Source organism: Haliotis cracherodii, unplaced genomic scaffold (assembly GCF_022045235.1).
Source record: "Haliotis cracherodii isolate W230 unplaced genomic scaffold, xgHalCrac1.p SCAF_2, whole genome shotgun sequence".
NCBI classification, from domain to species: Eukaryota; Metazoa; Mollusca; class Gastropoda; order Lepetellida; family Haliotidae; genus Haliotis; species Haliotis cracherodii.
The window spans coordinates 80254416-80268683 of NW_027266275.1; the positions used below are offsets into that span (position 1 = coordinate 80254416).

At 40.0% G+C, this 14268-nt stretch overlaps 1 protein-coding gene across 3 annotated transcripts in view; it reads right to left on the reverse strand.

The window, feature by feature from the left end:
- Positions 1–5547: 5547 nt before the first annotated feature.
- Positions 5548–14268, reverse strand: part of LOC139468568 (TNFAIP3-interacting protein 1-like) — a 46558-nt gene continuing 37837 nt past the window's right edge. For all 3 annotated transcript variants that reach the window (XM_071250630.1, XM_071250631.1, XM_071250632.1), the window contains 4 exons: positions 13946–14092; positions 11606–11655; positions 10473–10585; positions 5548–10095 (listed from right to left, as the gene is read on the reverse strand). In XM_071250630.1, coding sequence (XP_071106731.1) covers positions 10487–10585; positions 11606–11655; positions 13946–14092 — 296 coding nt within the window. In that variant the 3' untranslated portion in view covers positions 5548–10095; positions 10473–10486. The remainder of the gene's footprint in view (positions 10096–10472; positions 10586–11605; positions 11656–13945; positions 14093–14268) is intronic.

A 14268-nucleotide genomic window follows, 5' to 3' on the forward strand; every position in this document is an offset into this window, starting at 1 on the left:
GACTTGAACGTCATGGCCTGAAGCTAAGTGGTAAATATAGTCAAATGTCTATTTCTAGCAGCATGTCAAGGGTTGTACAATATTAAATTAAAATACCTTTTTAAAAATAAAAGCTGATTTAAGATCTGATCCTATAATTACAAAACTGTATTAATATATGCTAACGGCTGAAGTCCCACGGAGTGACTTTTAGCGACTTGCATGCCTCAGATAGATGCAGAGCGTCAGACATATTTGTGTCCTTCACGCTGACTCAAGCCACCCACACCAACAAGCGTCCCGTTCTCGCGAGACCTGACACTGATCCAGCCGATGGAATGACGAGAGATCTATTGCAATGCACCAGTCATCTATCAGCAACAGCTAGCTACAAATTTGGTTTCTGAAACTAATCCAGGATTTGTGCATGTCCATTTATTTCTTAAAAGGGTCTTTTGATCTATGACGGGTACTTTCCGGAGCTGATGGGAGATAGTTCGCTGTGATCCCGGGGTATCACTTATCACTGGCGGGTCTTTCACACCAGAACGCTGTCTCAGACGATACAGTAATCCCGTTCGTACTGCGATACCTGTGTATTGTCCCAGGGGAGCTAATCAGCGTTTCTTCTGATACTGGCTGATGATTTGACTAGTTCAGCTGTTTGTACAGGCCGCTACATATCCATAGCTCCACCCTTTACCCAACGCTGCGTCATTATGTAGGTAAGATCAAATAACACTCACTCCCAGGTAAACATGCGCCTGTACGTTATAAAAAATTGGCCCCTGTATTTTATGACCAGGGCTAATACTACAGAAGGAAGTAGAGTGTCATTCCATAGAGATATTGTCTTTGTAGTAAATCTCCTCTACAATATGACATATTTACAGTATATAATATGATACAACATCAAGCAGATTCGCTGTCTATTAATGTCATGTTCATAAACAGGAAACAAGATCCTCAAACATAAAGGAACGTCTCTATGTTATTTTGGCGCTTTCTCAATCTTTGCTTTGTATTGTCATATCGATACCCACTATTCTTTATTGAAAATATCGATATAAATTGAAACTCTTGTGAGGACTGTTATTCATTACAAAAATCACTGTAGCGATGTTCATAGGTGATGCACTTAGTCTTTATCGTGAGTGAGTATGGTTTTACGCCTCTTTTAGCACATTTCAAGCAATAGCACGGCGGGGGACACTGAAGTCGGTTTCACGAGTCGTACCCATGTGGGGAATGAGACCCGGATTTTCAGCGCGACGAGCGACCGCTTTACCATATGGCTACCCCACCTCCCCAAAAGTACTTTATAAGTTCTTTATCTTCCGAGAGACACAAAAGACACACCTGCTCTCAATTTCAATCCACATATTCACTGCATATTACACACATTTGACTAATACATTACACACATGGAACTAATAAAAAGAACAATCTGCAGCCATCGAAGTAATTAACCCAAACGAGGCGCTTGTTGGGACAATGTATCAATACATTCTTTACAGGCCAGTAAACAGGCCAGGCTTTCGGTTTCATCAAGTTTCGGTCTTGGGGAAGCCTTGAGGTGTCAAGTGTTCGCTCGTCACGCTGACGGTCCGGGTTCGAATCACCACGTGTATTCTTCTGACAAGTAAGGGGCCTTAGGGCGTGTTAACGCGGGGAGGAGGGCTCATAGGTCATCGTCATCATTTCACGGGTTTGTTTACATACTTCCTCCATCACTCGCGAATATACACGGAAGCAGTGTGTTGGCGGTGTGTGGCTACTGTCAGAGAACAGAAAATAGTTCGAACATTGCTACCTTTATAAACAATTTATACACATTTGCGATCCGTTGATGCTACTTGGGATTTGAAAAAGACATTACTAATGCAGTCATCATCCAAACCACCGGAAAAAGAAATACACGACCCGAACAAACTTGATAAGAAAGTTTTTCTATGCACGCCATTATAGCCTACTGTATACCTTCTCTTTTATCAAACCGTAAATAAAGACATGACCTTGACATGAGTTGAACAAGTCACATAGATTGAAAAAACATATCTAAATAATGGAAACAGTTTGAACATAAAAGAAGAGAATATCTATTTACCCGTCAGTCAGTTTATCTCTGCATTATCAGTCAGTGAGTCCTGTTACTAGCCGAGGTGAATGAGGCAACCACGTGGATGACTGCATGGGCAACCATTCAGTCCTGCAAGGCTGTAAGACACACAAGCAGCCATATTACAACCACCGAGGTATCACTAAATAATGGAAACAGTTTGAACATAAAAGAAGTGAATATCTATTTACCCGTCAGTCAGTTTATCTCTGCATTACCAGTGCGCCCTGTTACTAGCCGAGGTGAATGAGGCAACCACGTGGATGACTGCATGGGCAACCATTCAGGCTTGCAAGGCAGTAAGACACACAAGCAGCCATATTACAACCACCGAGGTATCACTAGACTCGCGATTTCTTTGAATCGCTACAGGTCGCAAATGTCTGTGAAAAACGGTCTGTCCCATGTTTCAGTTTGTAATTTTACCTGACATTGATCCATGTTCGATCTTAACCTAAATCTTTCCTTATTTGTCCCTAACAAACCAAGCGTCATCAGAAGATAACACCCCACCCACCCCACGACACCCACAAATTCGAAAGGACAAATCATCTTATTGTTACAGCAAGTCCTGCAAGAGTGATTTGTCCCACTCGATGAGAGTAGGAGTATTCCTACTCAGTCTGTCCGTACACAGGAGTAGTTATTGAGCTATTCAAACAACACAATGGAATTGGAATCCAGAACTTTGTATTTTAAGCTGTAAGCTGTTGCATTACCAACTGTAGTTATCAATAGTTACTGAAGCTCACCTTTCACATTAACAATATATATATATATATATATATATATATATATATATATATATATATATATATATGAACTCTTATATATTGCAGCTTAATAGAAATATAGCTATAAATGTTTACACTAAAGAATTCACTTCCGTTTCTTTGGTTACCTTCACTGGTGAAGAGCTATCTTGTGCTCTGACCAGAGTCAAGATTAAATATATTGCCATGGGAACGGAAAAATAAATATTCTACAAATCCATAAATAGCAAAAGACACCAGTTTACAATCTGGTCTTTGTGTGTGCAAAGGTTCATGCAAAAATACCTATAAGCGTTAAAGTGAGTGAGTGAGTGAGTGAGTGAGTGAGTGAGTGAGTGAGTGAGTAGGCCTGTTTTGATTAGATATATGCCTAGTGCTTTAAAGGTTTTTAAGTCATTAAGGGGGTTCAGTACAGTTGCTGGTGTCATTTGATTGTTGCAATTTAGTGTGGATTGGAGTGTTGTTCTGTGTTGCTGGTAATGTGTGCAATATAGTATTACGTGTTCCGGCGTTTCTTTTAAGTTGCAGTGGGGGCATTTACCGGTTTGGTGTTTTTTAAATTGGTGCAGATGGGAGTTTAACTTTTTTTGTTTTTTGGGTTAAATGCTATGAGGCAGAGAGCATATATAGTATATGTACAGGTAAGGACAACAAAAGTAATAACATAATAAAAGGTGGAAACTAACAGGGGAAGCCAACAGATAATTGCCGTTGATGGGTGATTAGTAAAAGACAATAGATGCCAATAGTAATTAGGGCCGATGGTTATGGACAACTGGAAGCCAGCCCTTAAATTATATTTGATTGGTAATGGGCAATGGACAATGGGCAAACGGGAGGCCGGTGGTAATTAGCACTGATGGAAATATCAATAAGGGCAAAAGGAAGCCAGCTAGATAATAAACACCGACAAGGATCAAAGCAATAATCCCAAGCACTAGGCAGATAGGCGCCCTGGTCACGGCTGGCTGGTGTCTCCTGATGTCAATGGCTTCTTGTAGTTTTCTTTGTCGCCAGTTGTTGTTGGTAGACAGAACTCTGAACAAGAACAAGACCATTACATCATGTGGGAAGCCACCAAAGTCCTGTCTACCAACAACAGTTTCATAACGAACATATCTATTAAACAATATTAAATAATACAAGCAGCACAGTCTCTGTACACAGCAATCGTAATTCAAAACGTATCGTTTTAGTTTGATTTTTTAAAATCAGCAAATATACTATCGCGTCACTGGATTTTCTGGTTCATTAATCATTTGATAGTCTTGTTTGTTTACAGGCCGTCGTTTACAGGCAGGAGTACTGGTGCGTGGCGTGAGGCAACAAACACTTACCTTTTTATGCCAAATGTGTAAATTCCTGGGTGCTATCTGTAGGACAGTACATGCTTACCCATTCACAGTAGTTTTACCGCTATGTAGCCTGTTTCTCCCAGTGGAATCTGTTTCGGCGGAGAAATGATTATCAGGTGTTGACGTTTCATATTAATGATACAACACCAATAACAATTCTTTGTTGTCCGTCCATATAAGCTGAATTTCCCGAGGTTGCATGCTATTTCACGAACTTAATCTCTGGTTAATATTGATCTTGAATGGAAGTCCACAAATTTCTTCACATAAGGACATTGTTAGCTTTGGCAAGATATATTCAGGAAAGATGATGTGGAAACACGCCTTCTTAACGATTATTATTCGGTTAAACTTATATATTTAAAGGTGAGGTGACGAGGTGTTAAAATGAGTGAGTGAGTGAGCGAGTATGGTTTAACGCCGCTTTTAACAGTATTCCAGTTACATCACTACGTGGCACCTTAATGTGGGAGGAAAGCCCGAAGTGATGCAGGTCTCAGACGTTTACCACTTCTGTGAAACCCACGAGCACGGGTATGGTGCTGACAAACCTAGAAACATAATCGGGGCGAACCGGATTCGAACCCACAATCATATGTTTCTGGCGTGCCCAAGGTTCGCAACTCTGCACAGCGAATCGCGGCGCCTTAGACGACTGGGTCACCCGTGGCCAAGGTGTTAAAAGGTACCATTCAAACTAATAGCACTTACATACCAGCAACGTACATGCACGTTTGATATGTGTACCTGCTTGTACTAGTCTGGACTAAAGCCGGTTTATAGTGCTAGCCCAGTGTGATAACACTCCACAGACTTAACACGAACACCCACAGACAGTGTACGGACTCAATTCAATCAGTGTCGTTTGATCCCCTTAATGCCAACAGCCAGGCAGGGTTACAGCCGACAACTTTTAACACTCTTTGGTATACACACGGATAGGAATCAAACCACCGGCGGACGCATTATCCACTGGACCACGGATGCATCTACAGTATATTGGAGGGGATTCCTTATTCGCCTGAGTTCATACTCTTAGGAGCACATCAGTGTCTTCAGATAAGTAATTGGCCAGAAGTATGCATACTTGTACATTGGGTGGAACCATCTTTTATTCAGCAAACTTTCACATCAAATACAGTTTGGCAGACTTCTAAAAAATCGAGATGCGGTGTCATCACTGATTTTTTTTCCATTTATATAATTTTCATTGCAAGTATGCCTTTAATGTCCAATAGAATCTGTGTCATCAGATCATTGAGACTGGCTATTCTCTGGAATTGATGTTTTATATTTGAAAAAGAATATAATAACAAACAAAAAACGGATACGTTTTTATTTTCATTACTGATACATTAAATACGAATAAACAGTATACAGTGTTTGAAAACTGACAAAGCTCAGACCCACATACCTTTTATTATTGATAAACATTCCCAAACCGAATTAGATCAGTATTTCCACAATGGAGGAAATAGGTATACTCTGTGAAAGGTTATCAAATAATAATGGATTATCTCAGAAATATCAAAATCAACTCTTACAAATTGAGAACAAATCATTTGACTTAGCACCCAAATCATTTGTTTTAAGTCAAATTATGACTTTCTTTTTGTACATTTCAGGTAGTGAGGGTCATTCAAAGTGTTAACGTAGTGCAGTAATTGTACTTGACTAAGCATTGCACAAGGGTTTCTTCCAAACCCATCATTTGTCAATTGATAATATGAAATTAAAACAACATAATTATATCTGAAGAATATTACACTAAACCTTGTGTCATATTTGATTTGTATTTTTCTGTACATAACCTACCTTTCGGTTTATATGCAAAACATCTCAATTGCTATAAAGAGAGATTGTTTCTGTCATCTTTGCACATATTTCAAAGACCTCAAGCCACAGACTTAATCACATAAATAAGAATTGTGCCATCTGAATTTCTCCAAGTAACTCATCTAAATAAATATTTTTGGGATAGATGGCACAGATACAAGTGTTTACAAAAACACCATCACCTACTAATCAAAATGACACAATTCTTTGAAAACAACTCATTATATAACATATTTTCCTGATGCTAACTAATACAAGCATTACGATAAACTGCAAATAAAAGCATTACAACTGTCACAAAAATCAAGACTAACTGGACAGAGGTTATACGGATAGACTTTAAAAAAGAGTAATTCAATAATTACTTTAGGCAATATTTATATTCCCCTCTGTCAGGCCGGTTTCATTTGCACTGGTAATGAACACATTTGCTTTTATGACGGAATCAGCCAGTTTCCCATGACACAAGAAACTCTGTTTATCATTAGCCAGTTTCCCATGACACAAGAAACTCTGTTTATCATTAGCCAGTTTCACATGACACATGATATCCCATGATTTCAGTAAATGTTTCAAAACCGATGTTGTTTCTTTTTACTTAATAACAAATTCCATCCATTTTAGCTATAATAACGGTAACGCCCTTTTTCAGGGCATTATCATTTGCAGAAGCCCTCGGTCTTTTCAACTGCCCTCCTTCGTCGGGCAGTTAATGGAAGACCTCGGGCTTCTGCAAATGATAATGCCCTGAAAAATAGCGTTACCCTTATAATATAAGCAATTCAGAGAATAGGAAAATGCATCTATGCAAACTACAAGTTGCTATAGGCCTCTAGTGAGTCATCCTGCAACCAGCTTTTCTACAAGGAGTTTACTACCACATAAACAACAATATAGTGGTTAAAGAATCCACATTGACAATTTAATCTTGTTAATTCACATGGCACTGCACAACAAGAAGCCAATAATATCTCTATAAGACCATGATGTTTAAACATCACTCATAGCTGGCACATGTTATCCAACACATGTTTTACTTCAAACATAAGAAACTTGATACTTGATACTTGTTAACGAATGTAGTAGACATCATCATGTTCAGTGTCCTCTGACACAAAACGAGGGTAAATCCGGTTATGACTGACATGTTCAGGTATCACAGAGCTTCCTTTCTAGGATTGTATCCAGCATTAAGGCAAAAAAAAATACAAATACATCCTGTTCAACTTTTGAAATATTTGGCAGTGATGGGACTTATTTTCATTTAATTATGTGAGAATTTCCTGGTCTGCCTGTTACAATGAATTCAAAAGAAATTCAACATTTACTGACCAGAAACTTCAGGGTTTTAAATATGGCAGTTTTTTCAGCAATTCAAAGTGATACTTAATGCACAAGCTGTATCAATCTATTGAAAGGAGACTACACCAGGGAGAAACGTTATCCCGCTGAATGTAGTGCTGTATACATCCACTGTTGTCCAGCATTGCAGGCTAACACTCATTTCTTCAGTCTTCAGTTCGTCGTTGTCTTCAGTTTGATGTGAATCATGCATGACCTGCTTACACATCTCAGAACGTATGCCCCTAAACATTATTGCATCCATGTCCAACAAAAGTAGAGTCAACAACTTAAAATAATGGATGCTGTTTGGGGTTTGCTTTCACATAGGTCACCATGTATATATGTTATCAGTTACATTTAACATATACCATACATGGTCGCACTGTTTAAAATGGGCATAAATTTTACATTCAGCTTTGTTTGAAATATATTGTATTACACTCTGAGATCAACAAACATTTCATGCTATCTTGTAGAGTCCGGGGGATATTCATCTTGTAGATTCCGGGGGATATTCTAGTGAACAATTCTGTTAGCAATATTTCAAACTTGGGTAAGAAAATGCTTACCATATCAATAATACGGACATCTTTTACCATGGGTGACTATGACAACGTTGTACACAGAATATTCTACACAAACATTAGAGAAGTTGGGATCATCAGATACATTCATAGCCAACGTACTGCGTGGTTATGATCGGCTTTAATAGCCCACATCTTACATTTAGGGCATATAAGGGAAGTAAAACAAGATTGAATTAATTATTATGAATATATAGTATTAAGTTAATTAGGTCGATTCATGATAATAATGTTTCATTTCGAGATATTGTTGCTACTTAGAATTATCAACAGAAAGAACCAAGCATATAGTGGTATTATAATATCAAGGCACTAGTCACACATCATTCATCAATTTATGGTTAACATACATGCAACTACAGCATACAAATCTATATCGACTGGAGTAAGGCTTCCAACTCAAGTTCTCACACAGGCTCTTGATTATGATATTTATGTCATCAAGCACCTGTGATCTTTGAGTCAATGTCAAACCCAGATACTTCATGAATGTATATACGATAATGTTGGTCATACAATTTCAACTTTTACTTCACATATCATTGAACCTGTATGATAAACATGATAAACAGTTAAATAGTAAACAAAATCGCCTTCCTTCATATTCAAATATGAACTGATGTTTCATGAATATACGTACATCTACGTACAGCGAAAGATGAAGAGATGAAAACAGCTTGGTTCTATCCATGACAGTTTTAAGCATACTCACATGAGGAATATCAATCCAGAAATTAAATAATTCCTTCGAGAAAACGTTTCTGTGCATCGTCTCAACCAAGCAAAATTATGCAGGGCATGAAGCCATCCTGTTGAAGCTGTACACACAAAGCAGACTGTGAGACTACAGATCAACAACAATGTTTGGGATCGGAAACACAAGCATCAGCTATACTCAGAAAGAATCATACAGAATAACACCAATCTCTGTCCATGAGTAGGTTTGTGTTTTTAGTTTCTCACGAACACAGATTAACATCATTTTGTACATTTCGCCACAAGCATTTCTGCATTTCAGTGTTGGAATCCCGTTCTGTACGAGAGCTATAGTCTCCAAGTCTACCTCATGTTGTACAGGTTTGTACAGACATACTTAACACACTGTCAACTTGAACACCTGTTTGTCTGATGGGGAAATATTTGTCAACGTTATCATAGTCACCATGTGGTATTCTAACCAGAGAACTGGGCCCTGTTCCACAAAGAGATCTTAGTGCTACGACAGTTGTAAGTCTATGTTAAAGTATGGGAGTTACGATCGACTTAGCGCTAAGATCGCTTTGTGGAACGGGGCCCAGGAAGAAACTACAGTAACTAAATCCTACTTTGATAGAACAAACTAATGAGTTACCCCATGGAGCATTTTGCTCTTAATAATAGAAATCATATAATGAAATAAAAATCCCTGAGAAAACAAAGAAGTTAAGAAATATGGAACATTTAGCTTCATTAAAAGCTGGTGGTACACATGGGGCTTTGTGTATTCCAATGTGCCTTTCTTCTGCAGTCAGCTTTCGAATTAACTGTTTGTCATCAGTTAACGTTGTGGGTAAATAAGAAAGCTGAGTGCAAGAAAGGCTGTTACAAAACTTGGGAAAATCATGACAGAACCCTTGCGTTTCACCTCACAAGCTACACCTGAGTCACCAGCTTACCACGAGACTCCTGACCCTTGAACTGGGTGTAGTGATCGAGGCAAGATCTTTACACATCAGCTCTTGGGGAGAGTATGCCCCACATCTTCATGGTGTGCACATACAGTGTAGCCAGCTTGGAGCCCTATTCCGAATCAGCATTTCCTTAACCACAGAAAGATGATGATTGTGGTAACAGGCTGGCTGTTCTGGCCGTTTGTGTTATGGCTGATCCATCTTGGTATTTCTGTAAGCTGATGTGCTGCAGCGTAGAAATATTCCATCTTCTCATCCACAATTCGTCTGGTGAGGTGCGATGTTGTTCACGCTGGTCGTGGCTCGGCTCGGCTCTGTCATGTGTTTCCCCAAACTTGCCAGCAGGAGGACGTGCAGGGGATGCCCTGTGCTGCCTCCACTAAGTTATGTAAATGGAGCGCCTAGAACTCATCTAGGGAGTGTTTTCACTTCAACCTGTAAATAAAAGGGAGTGCAGCTAGATGAAATTACGGGAATATCTGCCACAGAAATTTGTGAAATTTGATAGGCAACAGAAATTACAACAGTGTTTCACTCTTTTTATCCCTCTTATTCATCTTGGAAACCTTCCGCCTACAATCCCATTTGACCACCTTATGTTTCATATTATTATCATTGAACCTTAGTTAACATATTTATATCAACATAAACACAATTGCCTTTTAGTATGGTTCTCAGGACTGGACTTTTCCCTTGTTGCCAATTCACCTTTACTACATGGCAGTACCAGTGAATAGAATGGTGTGTATCATCAACTGATCTAAAGGTTATCTATTAGTTTTATGATTTGGTTTCATGGAGCATTGTCTTACAGAAGTGTTCACTATTACAGTCCATTATCGGTGACCAGGTCTCCGTTTTCGTCCGGGACGTCTTGACCTCTGGACAGAGGTGGTGGGTGGATCACATCACGGGACATCAGCACCTGAAACACAAACACATCCCATCATACACAGCAGGAAGACACTATACTTATACTGCAAGGGCACAAAGACAACTTTTCAAAGAAGGGCACCGTTCCACAGAGCGATCGTAGCGCTACGACTGTCGTAAGCCTATGTTAAAGTAGGGGAGCTACAATCATCTTAGCGCTACGACTGTCGTAAGCCTATGTTAAAGTAGGGGAGCTACAATCATCTTAGCGCTACGACTGTCGTAAGCCTATGTTAAAGTACGGGAGCTACGATCATCTAAGCGCTACGACTGTCGTAAGCCTATGTTAAAGTAGGGGAGCTACAATCATCTTAGCGCTACGACTGTCGTAAGCCTATGTTAAAGTAGGGGAGCTACAATCATCTTAGCGCTACGACTGTCGCAAGCCTATGTTAAAGTAGGGGAGCTAAAATCATCTTAGCGCTACGACTGTCGTAAGCCTATGTTAAAGTAGGGGAGCTACGATCATCTTAGCGCTACGACTGTCGTAAGCCTATGTTAAAGTAGGGGAGCTACGATCATCTTAGCACTACGACTGTCGCAAGCCTATGTTAAAGTAGGGGAGCTACAATCATCTTATCACTACGACTGTCACAAGCCTATGTTAAAGTAAGGGAGCTACAATCATCTTAGTGCTACGACTGCCGTAAGCCTATGTTAAAGTATGGGAGCTACGATCATCTTAGCGCTATGAGCACTTTATGGATCAGGTCCTAGGATCCTAAATACCAAGGGCACAGGAGCAACTTGCAAAGTAAGCATAGGAATATTGACCTACAGATAAGTTTGACAAATAACATGCTGATCAGCGATCTATCAGACATAAACATTTGGCAAGGCTGACACAAACATTTTCCCATAATGTTTTCAATAAGGTTTCTAGTTTCACACAAAACTACAAGAGAATGGCAAAACCATATTGAAATTCCCTGATACTTTCTTGAGAAAACAAAACAAAACACAAGGAATATATTCTTGTAAGAACAACCCCAATGATATCCAAGTGACATACCGGTTCTGTAGAAGCATTTCCCGATGAGACGTACCCAGTCTGCTGTTGACCTGTAGAGTACAACAGTGTGAGTACAACAGAGTGAGTACAACAGTGTGAGTACAACAGTGAGAGTTCAACAGTGTGAGTACAACAGTGAGAGTACATCAGCGTGAGTACAACAGCGTGAGTACAACAGTGTGAGTACAACAGTGTGAGTAGTACAACAGTGTGAGTACAACAGTGTGAGTACAACAGTGTGAGTACAACAGCGTGAGTACAACAGTGTGCATACAACAGAGTGAGTACAACAGTGTGCATACAACAGTGTGAGTACAACAGTGTGAGTAGTACAACAGTGTGAGTAGTACAACAGTGTGAGTACAACAGTGTGAGTACAACAGTGTGAGTACAACAGAGTGAGTACAACAGTGTGCATACACCAGTGTGAGCACAACAGTGTGAGTACAACAGTGTTAGTACAACAGTGAGTACAACAGCATGCGTACAACAGTGTGAGTACAACTGTGTGAGTACAACAGTGTGAGTACAAGTGTGAGTAGTACAACAGTGTGAGTACAACAGTGTGCGTACAACAGTGTGAGTAGTACAACAGTGTGAGTAGTACAACAGTGTGAGTAGTACAACAGTGTGAGTACAACAGTGTGCATACAACAGTGTGAGTACAACAGTGTCGTGTGAGTACAACAGTGTGAGTACAACAGTGTGAGTTCAATAGTGTGAGTACAACAGTGTGAGTAGTACAACAGTGTGAGTACAACAGTGTGAGTACAACAGTGTGCGTACAACAGTGTGAGTACAACAGTGTGAGTACAACAGTGTGCATACAACAGTGTGAGTACAACAGTGTGCATACAACAGTGTGGTGTGAGTACAACAGTGTGAGTACAACAGTGAGTTCAATAGTGTGAGTACAACAGTGTGAGTACAACAGTGTGAGTAGTACAACAGTGTGCATACAACAGTGTGAGTACAACAGTGTGAGTACAACAGTGTGCATACAACAGTGTGCGTACAACAGTGTGCGTACAACAGTGTGAGTACAACAGTGTGAGTACAACAGTGTGCGTACAACAGTGTGAGTAGTACAACAGTGAGTACAACAGTGTGCATACAACAGTGTGAGTACAACAGTGTGAGTACAACAGTGTGCGTACAACAATGTGAGTACAACAAAGTGCATAAAACAGTGTGAGTACAACAGTGTGCGTACAACAGTGTGAGTAGTACAACAGTGTGAGAACAACAGTGTGCATACAACAGTGTGAGTACAACAGTGTGAGTACAACAGTGTGAGTACAACAGTGTGCGTACAACAGTGTGAGTACAACAGTGTGCGTACAACAGTGTGAGTAGTACAACAGTGTGAGTACAACAGTGTGAGTACAACAGAGTGCGTACAACAGTGTGAGTACAACAGTGTGCGTACAACAGTGTGAGTACAACAGTGTGAGTACAAGAGTGTACAACAGTGTGCGTACAACAGTGTGAGTACAACAGTGTGAGTACAACAGTGTGAGTACAACAGTGTGAGTACAAGTGTGAGTAGTACAACAGTGTGAGTACAACAGTGTACAACAGTGTGCATACAACAGTGTGCGTACAACAGTGTGAGTACAACAGTGTGAGTACAAGTGTGAGTAGTACAACAGTGTGAGTACAACAGTGTGAGTACAACAGTGTGCGTACAACAGTGTGCGTACAACAGTGTGAGTACAACAGTGTGAGAACAACTGTGAATACAAGTGTGCATACAACAGTGTGCATACAACAGTGTGAGTACAACAGTGTGAGTAGTACAACAGTGTGAGTACAACAGTGTGCATACAACAGTGTGAGTACAACAGTGTGAGTACAACAGTGCGAGTACAACAGTGTGAGTACAACATGTTACAGGCCATCAATGGAATGTCAGTAATTCTGTGTGATACAGCAGAAGAAGTACAAATGAGAATGAATATATAGACACCTTCAAAATTAAACCTGCTAAATCTAAGGCTACCTTTATGTTTGAGAGTATTTGTTTGACTTGCAGGGCGAGTACCGGTTTCTACTGTAGGTCCTACTTAAATAATGATAACCGTTTTCATTATTTTCTTGAAGACATAAAATTAGTTTATTCAAGGTCTGCCCAAAGGTCATCACATGCTCGGTTGTTAACCTTGTAGCCTCTGAACATTCACTGGTACCCATGAGGGTTAGGATTGTTTCCTGAGAAGGATTCACAGAAGACATTCTTGATGTTGTATATATATCATGACCCCTTACTGTGATATACCAATGTCTCCAGGTGTTGCTAGATTCAGCTACGATAACAAGGTAATATAACTCCACACTCACGCTTGATCTTGCCACACATCTCACACACCGTCCTGCTGGGGATGTTGGAGAAGGTGCAGTAGTCACATGTCCACTGCCTCGGGATGACCGGGGAGTTCGGGACACCTCCCATCTGGGGCCCCGCGTTATACTGCATGAATGGCGGATCTGTGAATCGAGCAAGCAATACTCAGGCATGCGGACAATGTATAAGGACACTACTTAAAAAGGCTGTAGGGATACCTTAAAGTTAAACTTGGGCTTTGCATTTCTGAATCTACAATCCCATTCTCCAGTAATAGCTAGGCTAACCTTTCAAAATTCCTAAACCAACTAAACTATTT